Source organism: Uranotaenia lowii, chromosome 2, assembly GCF_029784155.1.
Source record: "Uranotaenia lowii strain MFRU-FL chromosome 2, ASM2978415v1, whole genome shotgun sequence".
Taxonomy (NCBI): domain Eukaryota; kingdom Metazoa; phylum Arthropoda; class Insecta; order Diptera; family Culicidae; genus Uranotaenia; species Uranotaenia lowii.
In genome coordinates, this window is record NC_073692.1 from 296556030 (window position 1) to 296570540 (window position 14511).

Below are 14511 nucleotides of genomic sequence, written 5' to 3' on the forward strand. Positions count from 1 at the left end.
TTCAGATTCAATTTTATTTCGTGTTTTTTGTTCTTCTAAATACTTAAAAAAAAGTGTTGTAAAAATTTACACAAGGCCACAAAAATTACATTTTTTTAGGTGCAATGAATTTAAACGGTAATTTCAACTAATTTGGGTTCGCCGAATCTAAATATGTATGCAATATTTCTATCAGCTTTTATATTTATTATTATTTATTTCGTCTTTGGTTTAATTACCGTACAGACTGATGACTTAAAAACTAAGAAATTCTTCTTAAGCCTATTTTAAAACGACGTTTGCACATATTAAAATTAAACAAATTATACACTAAATTAAAAAGTTCACAACACTTGTCAATAGGGTGGTTTTGGCCATAGGCAGTACGGTGGTGAGGAATTGAAAGAAACTGACGTTGTCGAAGTGTTCTCGTTGGTACATAAATGTTAACACGTTGTAGAATGTAAGCACAGTCAATACGGTTGGTCAATGTGTCGAATATAAAACCTTGCTGTAGTTCGACGCGTCGCTTTTCGAGTGAGGTTAGACATATCAGAGCACACCTTTCATCGTACGGTGGGTTTGTTATTGAAATGAAAATAATTTAAAATCTTAAGAGAAGTTTCTGCACTTTCTTTTTACAAAAACTCAAATTAAAAACATATTATTTAGAAATAAAAGTTTTATATGAATTAATGAGCTTTAAATAGAATCAACTTTTTTTTACACTTTCTGCTGTGATGTCAAAAATACTTGTAATGACATTTTTCCATAATCAGTTATCTATCAATTTTACTAGTAATAAACTCTTTATTACCAAAACTAAATGGCCGAATTTGACAAAATTTCTAGTTGAGGACACTATTTACCAAATCAATAATTGAAAAAAATAAGCACCAAAATGGTTATGATGAAACATGTTTATTGAAAAAACTCTTCCTGAAATGTTTTTAAAAACTAATCTTTTTTATTTCCATACTGTATTTTTCAATTTTTTAAATAAATCTACCGAATTTTATGGTACAGTTTTTTTTTTCAATTTTATAATCAACTTGCCGGATTTTTTTAATCAAACTTTTTAAATTTTTAAGACATCTTTTTAACAATTGTTTCCTTGTTTTAAATTCTAAATTTTCGTGTTCTTCAGCCATAAGCCTTTAACTCCAAATTTTAAATTAAAAAAAAACATAATTTCAACCTTCTGTTCTTTCAGGACCCAATATTTTAATCAAAAGAGACAAAATACTCAGAGCTTGTAATTCAAAGCTTAAAAACCTGCGATTGAAACTTTAAAAACTTTTTATTAATATTTTTTATATGAAATCATATTTTTGGATCGATCATGATTTATAAAATTAATCTAAAAAGTTTGAAAAATTGTTCTAAGCAGCAACTTTCAAAATAAATGTTAATACGCAGTGTTAATAACAAAAGTTTAGAACTCATTATTTTTAATTGTTTATCAGTTTTTATCATTCACATATGTAATTACTCATTTTCTAACATTTCTTTGTCAGTGTAGTTGAACATGGAGGATTTTACTTTATTAAAGGTTTTATGTCTGGCTTCTATAACTGGCACTTTTAAAATAATTATAAATATATTCTACTTTTTGTAAAATTAAATTAAAACATCAAACATTGAATAAATTCTGTTCAAAATTCATTTCTTATTCAGTAATCGGTAATTTACATTTTAAATCGTGATTAAATATTTTTTGTTCAGATTAAAAAATTACAGCGAAATTTCTCACTAAACTTCCAGTTAAAAATGAGGAAAAGAATTCCAAATTTAGATGAATAAAAATTAACAAATATTATCATTTTCCTAACATCTATTCATGCTAAGTTTTGTACAAGATTTGACATTTATTTTAGAATTCAGATATTTTTTAATTTTAAATTTGCTAAGAAATTCTTCTGAAACTAATTTATTTCTTACTTTCTTGACTTATCGAAAATTTGAAACATTCATAGTAATATGTTTCCAAAATTTAGTTTATCAGTCATTTTTTTAGTTTTTGTGTTGAACATGAGTGACAAATGGTGTAAGAAAACCCTTTCCTTTTCAATTGTTTATTTTTGGTATTGTTATTAATTTTATCTAAATTTGAATTTTGAAAACCCCCCCGGAAGGGTCCATCGCACGGGCCTGACTGGTCACATTTTTTGTACTTCAAAGTTATTTTTTCGTTCTACATAGTCACTATTTGGTCACTTTTTTCGGTCCTCAAAGTCACTATTTGGTCACTTTTTTTCAAATTTTGGTCACTAAAGTCCCTACTATTTCATTATCAAACCGCTACCAGCCCTGCTTTTTGTGATGGGAAGAAATGACGACAGGAACCGAAAAACGTACCAGCGCACATACTAATTGTTCCAATTTGTAAATGATACTTTATAAATATAACTCTTCACTTCATAGACGATTTAATTTCATGTGGTGATTTCTTTTTGGGGAGTTCTTTCGTTTTTGAAGCGCCCTTTCTTGTTGGATTTTCTTGAACTTTTCCCCTGCATGGTTTTGTTCTTGCAGTGTAACACGTGCTTTGAAATTGCCGTTTTGTTCTTAAATGGTTTTCCACAAAAATGACAGAATAGAGCCTGTCCATCCAAGTCGTGCAGTTTGACATGTTTCGCGTAGTTGCTTGCATCAGAGAAAGATCTCCCACAGCGATCGCAATTGTGTGGTTTGTAACCAATATGACGATATGTGTGGGCTCGGTATTGGTCTTTACGTGCAAATATTTTGCCGCACAACTCACAGCTGATGCCTTGGAAGTTGGGATCATCTTTTGCATGCATAGAACTGTGCCGCTTGAGGTCGTATCCCCGTTCGAAATCTTTTCCGCAGACCGCACAAACGTGTGGCTTTGGTACATCTTGATTATGGCGACGGACGTGTTTATTCAAGTCTCCCGAAGATATAAATGCAAAAGTACATCCTTCGTGCGGACATTTGAAAGGTCGAATGCCTGTATGTATGCGGACGTGGCGAGTCAGATCACCAGTTTGTGAAAAAGTCCTACCACAATGCGGACAACTTCGTCTTTTGACGTCGTTATGAGTGATGTTTATGTGCTGCCTTGCATCGATTCGGCGACCGAAAAATTTCTCACAAATGCTACATTTAAAACGTGGTTCTCTCGGTGAACAATCGACAATTTTGGTCTTCTCGTACGGACTGAGTTCATCGTCTTCAATATCTGGTTCTGTAGATTCCACAACGTGAACGGACTTATTATTTTCTTTATTTACATCTGGTAAACGTTTTTCACCTTCATTGCGTGTTTCAGCTAATAGCACCGCACCTTGTTCCAAATATTTAACGACATAAATATTGTTGAAAACCGTTTGTGAAGATGAACTGTGCTCAGTTTCTGCTGACGAAACCAGACTAAACTCGTGTTTAATTTTGACATCAGCATCCGAGTTTATCGGGACTAGTTTGTCCTTACGGCGACGAGCAGTTTTCGGTTTATTATTCGAGTTTGCCAGATTAACCTCCGGATACACCTGAACGGTTACAGGGCTCTGCATCGGAGGACTTTCTTGTAATCTAAGCACCTTAGCAGGAACATCTTCATCTAAAATGCAAACATCCGGATTCTTTGAACCATTCTCTACAGTTTGACGTGTTACATTCGTATCTTCAATCTCCTGATCAGCTTCATTTGTGTCGTCTATTTCATACTGCTCAAATTCTTCCTCTAGCACTTGTCCCTCCTCTCCATCCTCTAGACTCTCGTCTAAAGTTGGCAAATTGGAAAGAAAGTGAGCTATGTTGCTCAAATCAATGCCGTGGTAATTCATTAGATGTTTTTTGTACCACAGCTCTTTCTTAAAACACTTCGTACATTTTTCACATTTAATTATGCGCTTTCGTGAATAACTTTTGCTTACAATATTGTTCCTGATATCAGTCTCTACCTCTATTATTTCCGTCTCGTCTTCTAGCTCTTCGGGAAGATTTACTGTGATTTTTCCGATATCAATAAGATCTTCGCCTTTCTGGGAAACAAACTGCCTTTTGCCTAAATTTCCGAGTTCGTTCTCTATTCCGCTGTCACTTCCTACTGGCGAAGAATTTTTATCGAAGTTTCGCAATTCATCTACTGGATCACCTGAATCGACCTGTTCTAGTCCAACAGAATCATCCACCAGGATTTCACGTTTGAGGATCTGTTTTCTCGATTGCTTTCGGCCTAGGCGTGATCTGTTTTGTAACGATGGAGTTCTTGAATCTGCATTTAAAGATAACGAAAGAAGATTATCAATTTGAATAAGGTGCAATTAATCAAACAAATCTTTTGATCACATTCGTTAGCTATAGTAGCGCTATCTGGAGGCCAGCCATGCAACACACAAGTAACAGTAGCGCTAAATGCGTCCGCTAGGCATACTAGCTAACATATAATCCGTGACAAAAACCAACAATATGCGCTTGAGAAAAATTATTGGATAATAAAGCGTTGACGCGATTTATTACTCTAGAATGTGATAACCTACTTAAGTACAATTATTACAGAATTTGATTTCATTTCATGTATCAATTGTATGCAGCTGGAAGGGTTTAAGAAAAGGCAAATAGTAGGAGACTTGCAACTCGATGCAGCTTCAAATATACCTTTATATGAACTACACTTAAGTGAGTGCTTAAAACGGGCCAATACCTTATTATATACACCTCATATCTTGTTTATTGCAAATACGCATACCGTGACCGGCCCTAATTCTGCGCAGTCCCAAACTCTGCGCATTTTCATATTCAAACAGAAATATTTCAAGATGTGATGAACAAAATATCCATAAAACAAGCTGAAACTCTTTAGTTACTGTTGATCTTCAAAATGCTTCCAATTATTTTGAAATCTGATGAATTGTTCGGGAGAAATGGAAAAAATCAAAATAAATGTAGGAAGCAAACGTTGAAAAATGGCCGCCGTTAGCAGTCTAGCTTAAGTGTTAGGAAAACAAAAAGAGCAAATGAAACAGTGTTAAACAGAATTTTCTCATTGGAAATGCCTCAACGGGGAAGATAAAATCATTCTGAACATGACTGCTAAAAAATTTGAAAAAAATAATGGTTTTGAAAATCAAAACAATGATTTTACCAATGCGCAGAATTTGACACCATTTGTTTACTTATGTTCCTAATGCGCAGAATGAAAAGCACCGGAGTGAACTGCTGTTAAAGCTGCAAGGAATTGAATGCAGGGAGTTAGGAGACTTTCAATTACAGTTTTCTAATAAGTTTTATGAAGATTGAGTATCCGTAAAGTTGTTTGGAGTTTCTTAGGAATCTCATTGAAACTATATCTTTTGTTGACAAAAAAAAAAGAAAATCTTGATTTGCGTTCTCTATCGTGTTAGCGTGTTAATCGTTCAGTCCCAACTGTACAGACTGTTCCGACGTATAGAAGCAGTTCCGGCAAGCCACAAAATCGCTCCAGCTGGGGGAACTATGCGAAGCTTCTCTCGGTTCACCCGCTCACTCGCACTCGTTGACTAACTGATACTGAATGATATTAAACCAAATGAAGCAGCGCGTAATTCCCCCAGCTGGGGTGATTTTGTGGCCCGCCGGAACTTCATTTTGTCGGAATAGTGTGCAGCCAACGAAACAAGTTAATTTGACCAGATCCGGCGAAGAACGTGATCGGTCAACAAATATTGGGTAAGCGAGCGGCAGGAAAAAGCATCTGCAAGTAACATATAGCAAGTGTAAGAAATAGTGAAAGAAAGTGTCTTATAAGGTTCAAAGATCCAAGGCTTGAATTGGCCCTTTATCATAATTGGCAATACTTTACTAAGAGTAAAATATGTTTTTAAGACTTTTTAATTAAATTCAATATGTGTCTTACAAGTACGGAATGGTATATTGGTTTTATTTGGGTGCGCAGAATATGGGACATATGCGCAGAATTAGGAACAAATAGAAAATAGTGCGCAGAATAAGGGCCACTTGCATTTTTTCCAAATGTTGTAAATAATCCACATTTTTGCTCCGAAATTGAGCTCTCATTATTTTTGCTGTTAAATTTGTTAGTTAACCCAACTGTACACGAAATTTTGAGGAAATTCATTGTAAGGTAAATTTTTTATAACTTAAAACATTTGAAAAATCCTTAACTGCGCAGAATTAGGGCCGTTCACGGTACATTCATTATTGAGTTTTTAGAAATTACAGTTTTCACTTAAAACTGTGTTTAAACTTTGCAACCTATCTTGAAACAAGAAACCACCAAGCGACTCCATTTTGATATTGGAAAACAAGCTGACCCCACCCCCTTACCCTACACTTTCATTTTTAAATTCAATCATCCCAACCTTTGCAAAGAGTTTGTTGAAACAGACAACCACTTGCAAACATTTACTTACAGAATGTGTTTATACTATTATTCAATAGAAATAATAGCATTAATAAAGCGAACGAACAGCTAAGCTATTTGTTCGAATGAATAGGTTAAATTGTTGTTATGTTTATGTAATACTTCCATGACATTGATTTTCCACTCTCTTTAAGCGAATGCATGCTTCTATCTAGGTTTTTAATTCGCGTTTGCCACAAACAAGTTGATTATCTTTGGAAACGAGTTATTAAATTGCAATTACCTACTAAACAGAAAAACTCACCTTCGATTGTAATCGAGGACTGCGAAGGAAAATTTTCTCCAATTTTCGGATCAATAACAACAGCAGCTGTCAAATGATGGAGACGGTCGTCTTTTTTCTGGCGTTTCGTTTCCACTCCCACTTCCTGCTCCATTTCAATTTTTCTACCAACAGCAGCGGCTATTCTATCAATGGTTGAGCCAACAAGTTCTGATTCCGCTTTATGCTTCCGAGGACATCTTCTCGATACCTTTGTGGCTATAGGTTTTTTATTGCCATTTTCTGTTTTTACCATATCTAATGTAACCGGCATAGTCGCTGGAAATGATTTCATATGCGGTTGAATTCTTCGATTCTTCTGAACATTTTTGCCACCCACACCACCACCCACCATCCGTTTTCCTTCTTCTTTATCATCGTCGTCGACAATCGCAACTGGACCAAAGTAAAGCGTCTGCACCTCGTCGTCATCAAATTGAACCGTTATTTCACCCAGCAATAAATCCAGATCATTCTGCGCCTTTGTCGAAGAGCTTGTCTTTTTGCTCGGAACTCCTACTTTTTCCGCTTCGGAATAATTGCCTCTAGTAGCAATAATCTTCGTTTTCGTCGCCATTTCATCGATTTTTTATATGCCTATTAAACAAAATCACCTCGAAGTTTTGGATTATCACTGCAAATGGAATGGTTATTTAAAATCCAAGCTTTGAACATAGAGCTGCACGATCATCAAGGGCTTGGGATCTCAGGAACAGAGTATAACCGGAAACAAAAATATAAAAACATGGACGAACTAAAAACTAGAGCCATGAGCCATGGAACGGAGCCAGCGTCACACGCAACAGGTTGCTACTTTCTTTTCCATTTTCTAGTTTAGCACTGTGAGTTCGATGAAAGAAGATTCATGTTTGGAACGTTTGGAAGGCTTGGTAAACGCACAGACCGCACAGACCCATCAGGAACGAGTCTCTCTACAGCCATGATAGAGTGAGGGAAAGAGATTATTTTTTGTTGATACTTCTATCTCGCTTGTTCCAGATTTGACAGATTTTCAGGGCTGTCACATTAAATTATTTTTCAGAAGAGTATCCCCACAAGGAAATGAATTACGAATTTGATCTACATATTTAAATTATTGAAATACGTTTTTACCGAATGCATTATATACCTAGTCGAATGTTCACGAAACAAATTTAATAGAGATTTGTGTCATCCGAGTTGCATGCGCACTGAAAACCACCCGGATCGGAAAAGAGATGAAAATGTTCGATTTTCATCATTTTCATTCATCCGAAAAAGATACACGTCGCTTTTCACAAAACTGAAAAGTGTTGATGAAATGAAACCCAGCAGAATATCATGAAAACTACCAGTGGCAAATAGGACTAGCGTCCTACTAAAATGTAGAACGATGAACGATTTTCTGGAAGGGAAAATTTGTGAAATTTGTTCGCGCATGCATGACATTTTCATCACTTAAGTCCTTTGGATATTTTTGTCCTGAAATAATTATTGTTTGTTATGCGAAAAAATCTTCACTCGGATCGTTAAGAAACGCTTTCAAATATATTTATCGAAGGCCTGCCCGCTTTCCCCCCTACTTTTTAATCTATATACGGCTCACCTACATGAAACCAGCATCACAGGGCAAATAGTTCAATACGCTGATGACATTGCCATCATCGCAACTGGTAAAACGATAAATGAAGCTTGCAAAAATTTAGAGACCAGCCTAGCTCAGACAGTTCAAAAACTCAAAGAATTAAACCTGGAAATAAGTGCACACAAATCAGCTTTCATTCCTTTCACTAATAAGAAAATCGACAAACTCCAAGTCAAAATAAATGGAGTTCAAATCAAAGCTGTAAACACGCATAAGTATCTTGGATACACCTTAGATCGTGCGCTGAAGCACAGAAAACACATAGACGATGTGTGCAAGAAAGCATCGGAAAAAATAGGCCTCATTAAACTTCTTTCACGTAAAAGCAGTAGCTCCAACCAGGCCACACTGATTAAGGTGGGAAATGCAATTGTAAGGTCTAGATTAGAATATGGGGCAGGAATCTATGGGAATGCCGCTAACACAAACCTGAAAAAGCTTCAAACAGTACAAAACAACTTCATCCGCATCGCCATGAACTATGCTAAAAGCACTCCCCAACATGTCATGCTGGCAGACACCGGTCAAATTCCAATGCAGCTAAGAATAGAGGCTTTAACCAAACGCGAACTTATAAGAACACTTTACTACCGAACTCCCCTCTTAACTTCGATAAGCAACTCGCTGTCAACGGAAATCCCGAACGGTTCCTACATATCCGAAGTAGCGGACAGACATGCCGATTTGCTATACCAAGTTCATCCAATGGATAAAGACTTCAGGTACCTAAAGCGTATGAGACTCATGGGAGGAGTCGACTTTCGCTACGTGGTCCGTCTGGAGCTGAGCCCTGAAAATAAAAAGAACACAGTAAACGAAAATTACCGAGTTCGGTAATTTTTTTTACAGAAACACTTCTGTAATTCGGATATTTTCGGTAATTGATCAACTTGACGTCTTGTTTTTAACGAGCCTCGTTAATCAGCTATCCACCTACCGAACTTCGTTCATTTATATGTAAACAAATCTCTTCGCAATTAGTTTTCGGTAAAAAAAACACCGAAAACTGTAAAGTAAAACTGAAAACTGCCGCTGTCAAGACAAACGTCAAAATGCGTTTGTCTTTTTCTGGCATTTTTTACATTTTCCTTCGCTCTCTTGCAGTCGTAATAAATGGCCTCAACTTTGATCGTGTGATCGAGCGAGAAGCTGAAAAACTCGTAGCCATTTTTTAAAGTTTGGGTTTCGCGTGTGTGGTGTTGTAAAAAATTCAAACAAAACACATTTCACCCCGTTTCCATTCGGAGCCTTATCTTGAGGTAGGGGAGGTTTGGCCAGTTTAGCGGCTCATTCCGGTCCACATTTTGTCAGCTGCGAAGGGGCAGCAGGTCCCAACAAGAAGACCTACGCCGATAGCTCGCCGAGCGACAGCAGCAGCAGCTCCGAGGAGTACGGTAATAAAGTCAAAGTCTTTAATATTTGTGGTTCCATTGGAGCAGCAGGAAAATACTGTTCCGCCGGTGGGGAAGTGGATTGCCAAGGAAGCTTCGGGAACACCGTTCCAAGGAATCAAATTCCTTTCTGAACAGGAAGAGGTAAAAGTTTAGTTACATTTGTTCCGTGTCGAAATTTTATTGTAACGATTTTCTCTTATTTCTACAGAGGCAATCCGAGCTCGATGACGATCAAAATGAAAATCCGAAGAGTTTTAAAAGGCAATAAAAAAAATGTTTTAAACTAACTCGGTTTTTCGCTCAAGGCGCCTTCTGGAAATGCCGGTAATATTTACCGAAAACTGTCAAATTTTCGGTAATTTCTTCCGAAAACCATAAATCGTATGGTAATTTTAGGTAATGATGCGCTGTGTGCACACATAGCGGGATGATTCGATTCGAGCACAGTGTATGCATCATAAGCTAAAATTATCAAACGTTTTTTGGTTGCATGTATCATACACAGTAAACGAAAATTACCGAGTTCGGTAATTTTTTTAACCGAAATCCTAACATGTGTAAATCGTTAAACTGTTCGGTAAAAAATAAACGAACATCGGTAAATGAAGAGTCTATTTACCGATGTTCGTTAATTTTTTACCGAAAAAATTACCGAACAGTTTAACGATTTACACATGTTAGGATTTCGGTAAAAAAATTACCGAACTCGGTAATTTTCGTTTACTGTGTAAGCTGAAAGTGCCGAACATTTTACGGGTATCAGTAAAAATTACCGAAAATTTTACAGCTTTCGTTAAATATTACCGGTATGTCGGTAAAAATTACTGAAATTTCGGTAAAAATTACGGGTTTTTCGGTAAAAGTTACCGATTTTTCTGTAAGTTTTACCGAAATTTTCCGGCATTTAGAGAATATTTACCAGCATTTCGGTAATAGTTACAGGTATTTCGGTAACTTATACCGGTCGTTCGGTAAATAATACCAAACATTTACAGCTTTTCGGTAAAAAAATTACGGTATTTCGGTAATAGTTCTAGATAATTGGGTAAAAATTACAGGTATTTCGGTAATAATTTCAGGTTTTCGGTAATTTATTAAGGTATTACAGTAAATTCTACCAGTTGTTCGGTATATACTACCGAGCTTTTATAGTTTTCCTTTTAAACATTACCGACCTTTCGGTTATAATTACAGGCATTTTGGTTCAACAATACCGGTTGTTCGGTAATATAGCAAACTGTCACCTTGACAACTGTCATAATTTGACAGATGATCTTAGATATGATCAGCCGAGGTTCGGTAAAGTTTTACCGAAAAAGGTCTGTAATATTTGACAGCTGTCACTTCTCTGCCATGAGAAAAATTACCGAACGGTTTAACGAACTCCACATGTTAGGATTTCGGTAAAAAAATTACCGAACTCGGTAATTTTCGTTTACTGTGAAAGTTAACGTACCAAACTCGCAATGGCAAAAGTTGTTCCTGGAATGCATGAGCTCTAAATATAAAGAATTTAAACGAATCTTCACTGACGCATCAAAAACCAATCAAGGCACAGCTCTAGCTTTCTACGACGAATTCACAAACCACATCTCAGCTGAGACCATCAGTAACAATTTCAGCATCACTAACGCGGAGCTTCTGGCAATTCTGGAGGCAATCAGATGGGCCAAACGACAGAGACACCATAAAGTGGTCATAATAACCGACTCCAAAAGCGCATGCCAAATTCTATTAAACGAAAAAATCTTCGAAGTCAACTACATTGCCTGGGAAATCTACAGAGAATTCCTCCAGACGGATGGCAAAATCATCAAAATACAATGGGCTCCCAGTCACACCGGAATCAAGGGTAATGAGATCGCTGATGAAGCTGCAGTCAGGCAAACCGAAAAAGATCAGACAATCTCCAACGGAATAACGATCGGCGATGCAAGAGCTGTAAGCAAAAAGGAAATTTGGCAGGATTGGATAAACTTATACAAGCAAATATCACAAGACAAAGGCAAGTGGCACTTTAGATTTGCAGAAACACCGGAAAGAGACCTTTGGTGTAAACACTTAAATCTAAATCCTGAACAAATAAGAATACTCACCAGAATTCGATCTGGACACACCGTGACGAAGGAAAGACGAGCCCTATGGAAACTAGAAATAGACAACAAATGCGACGTCTGTAATGAGGTAGAAAACCTATATCACGTTCTCTATATATGCCCCAAACTCAGCAACATTAGAGGAAAATACAGCGCACTGGAATATATGAAACCGTTAGAACAAATTTTCAAAGAAGAATGCGAACTCAACATGATTCAAATATATAAATTCATCAAGGAAACAAACACCCAAGTCTGAGACACTCAGAATAAAAAGAACAACAATATGGACAAATTTTCCAAAATATTTCCGAAAAGATGCTTTGGCCAGATGGACCAAACTTGGTTCGAGCCAGTCTAAAGTAGACAACCCCAAAGGAAAAAAAAAAAAATATATATATTTATCAAGTTTAATGCACTAAACTCAATGGGTTCCAGTAGTTCCGAGGACGATTCAAGCAAGCGGAAGCGACTCAAGAAACAAAAGAAGAAGGAAAAGAAATCTAAAAAACACAAAAAAGAGAAGAAAAATAAACACAAAAAATCGAGTAAAAAATATCGCCGGCGCAGTTCCGATGAAGGTTCTAGCAGTTCTGCTTCTTACTCGGATTCACAGCGGGACGAATGGGTTGAGAAGATTCTGCCCGAGACACCAGCGCCGACGGGTACCAAGGTTGAGCGAGATGATTGGATGAATTTTATGACAATAGCCACCTACAGCAAAGAACCGAAGCCAGAAGAGAAACAGGCCACGGTCGCGCAGTATGATCCGAAAACCAGTGTAAGAGAGTTGAACCCGCATTGGAAGAACGGAGGTAGTGGCTTACCTTGTTTCCGTAGGCCAGTAGAAGAAGACGAGGAAGAATCCCAGAAAGGTAAGTTAAATTGTATGAGACAAAACTAAATTTTACAATCATTGATTTTTTTAGGCCATACTGAACGCAATCCAGTTCCAAGAAGTTCTGGACCCAGTAGGGGATGGCGCAAAACGGTTCCTAGTAGCAAAGACGATCGAGGGGAAAAACCAGAACAACCAGTACAGACTGAGACAAAATCATGTATATCGGAGGAAAAAGGATCAATGCTCACCGATCAACAGCTTAATGACCTAGGGGCAAAAATCATAAAAGCTGAAATTATGGGCAACACCGCTTTGGCAGCAAGCTTAAAAGACCAAATGGAAAAAGCAAAATCAGATCGAGCGCGAGATAAAGAGTCCAAACAGCAGGATGTTCAAAATACTATTAAACGGAAAGAAGACTCCGAAGATATTCAATTTACAGTCACTAAATCGTCTGCAGAACAGGCTCGCCATCAAAAGAAACAAAAGCGCTATCAACAGCATTTGCCACCAGGCAGTTTAGCGGACAAGTTCCGATCGGAACGGTACGAAAATGATAACATGGATGCTGAATTCCTCAAAGTTTCTTCAAAACTTGACCGGGAAGCCAGCAATTTAGAAAACATTTTTGATCACAGCCGTGCAACATCCTCAACATCGGGACAGTCCAACGAGGAAAAAGTTGTGCGTGAAATGAACAAATTCACGAGAGCCCAGGCAGATTGTGACCGCTGCATCAATTCGTCTAAATTTTTACAGGACACTATTGTCTCAATGGGCACAAATGTATTCTTGGCGGTGCCCAGTTGGAAGGCTCTCCAGACGAGGCATTGTCTTATTGTGCCGATTTCCCATTATCCAGCACTGACGCACATGGACGAAGATGTCTTTCAGGTTAAAATTTGTTGTTCTCAGTCTAAAAGTAAATTTTATGTAGGTTTTAACTTTTATTTGTAGGACCTTACGGACACTTGTAAGGCAGTCAAACGTATGTTTGCTGCACACAAACAGGAGGTGATATTTTTTGAAACCGTACGCTACATCAACAGGAACCCGCACACCTACGTGCAGTGCGTTCCGGCCGACAATTACGAGATGGCTCCATTCTACTTTAAGAAAGCGATTCTCGAATCGGAAACCGAATGGGCGATGAACAAGAAACTACATCCTCTACGGGGACTGGAAATTCGAAAAACCGTACCCAAAGGCTTGCCATACTTTTGGGTGAACTTTAACTTGGAAAATGGATTCGCCCACGTGATCGAAGACCAGGAAGATTTTCCCGTTACGTTTGCTTCGGTATACTCCAGAATTTTCAAAATGTTCATTTTTAATATTTACATTTACCTTTCTACAGGAAACAATCGCTGGTATTTTGGGTTTGGAAACTCGAGATTGGAGAAAACCAGGAAGAGAGCACAACCCAAGGCAAAGAGTACAAGAGTTTCAACGATGGTGGAAAGAATTCGATAATTTGACTAAAAATGCCTCAAGCTAAGAACTTACATAACGTTTGAAGATTTTGATTTAAAATATTTTTATTTAATGAAATAAAATCCACCGACATTCAAAAGGTATTTCTGAAAAACAGTAATTTCAATTTCCACAATGTTTGGATTCGATCCATGTTCGGTGTTCTCGTACAGTTCTTAAAACTCCACTTATGCAATTTCCCATGTAAGTATGTCTATTTGGATGGGAAGAGTTTTGTATTCAAATATTTTGTTCGGGAGAAACATGAATAAACTAGTTTTCCATAAATAACGAGTTTTTCTTCAATCGCTTTCGGCCCAATATTGTTTTTTTCGGGGTTGTACCCCTAGGTGCTTTTTCTCAATATGGTTTTTCTTATAGTTCAATTTCAGCCTACAGGGTATAAGATTTTCAAAAGACGGGTGAAATAGGCCATTAACCTACATTCTTT

The 14511-nt window shown here is 37.1% G+C and overlaps 2 protein-coding genes across 2 annotated transcripts; one reads left to right on the top strand and one right to left on the bottom strand.

Annotated features, from left to right (window-relative positions):
- Nucleotides 1-1878: 1878 nt before the first annotated feature.
- LOC129743987 (zinc finger protein 181-like) lies at nucleotides 1879-7553 on the bottom strand. The gene is made up of 2 exons (XM_055736251.1): nucleotides 6615-7553; nucleotides 1879-4222 (listed from the first exon to the last, which is right to left on the bottom strand). Exons 1-2 carry the CDS (start codon nucleotides 7207-7209, stop codon nucleotides 2415-2417), a joined length of 2403 nt encoding a protein of 800 aa, XP_055592226.1. The 5' UTR covers nucleotides 7210-7553; the 3' UTR covers nucleotides 1879-2414.
- Nucleotides 7554-12143: 4590 nt separating this feature from the next.
- On the top strand, nucleotides 12144-14338 carry LOC129747004 (CWF19-like protein 2 homolog). Its single transcript, XM_055741015.1, has 4 exons — nucleotides 12144-12621; nucleotides 12676-13481; nucleotides 13545-13886; nucleotides 13945-14338. Exons 1-4 carry the CDS (start codon nucleotides 12174-12176, stop codon nucleotides 14083-14085), a joined length of 1737 nt encoding a protein of 578 aa, XP_055596990.1. The 5' UTR covers nucleotides 12144-12173; the 3' UTR covers nucleotides 14086-14338.
- The last annotated feature ends 173 nt before the right edge of the window (nucleotides 14339-14511 follow it).

Excerpts from the sequence above, each read along its gene's own strand:
- LOC129743987 (XM_055736251.1), bottom strand. The coding sequence starts at position 7,209 with ATGGCGACGAAAACGAAGATTATTGCTACTAGAGGCAATTATTCCGAA. Across the intron at positions 4,223-6,614 it reads GTCCTCGATTACAATCGAAG|ATTCAAGAACTCCATCGTTA; the intron begins GTGAGTTTTTCT and ends CTTTAAATGCAG.
- LOC129747004 (XM_055741015.1), top strand. The coding sequence starts at position 12,174 with ATGGGTTCCAGTAGTTCCGAGGACGATTCAAGCAAGCGGAAGCGACTC. Across the intron at positions 12,622-12,675 it reads CGAGGAAGAATCCCAGAAAG|GCCATACTGAACGCAATCCA; the intron begins GTAAGTTAAATT and ends TGATTTTTTTAG. Across the intron at positions 13,887-13,944 it reads TTCCCGTTACGTTTGCTTCG|GAAACAATCGCTGGTATTTT; the intron begins GTATACTCCAGA and ends ACCTTTCTACAG.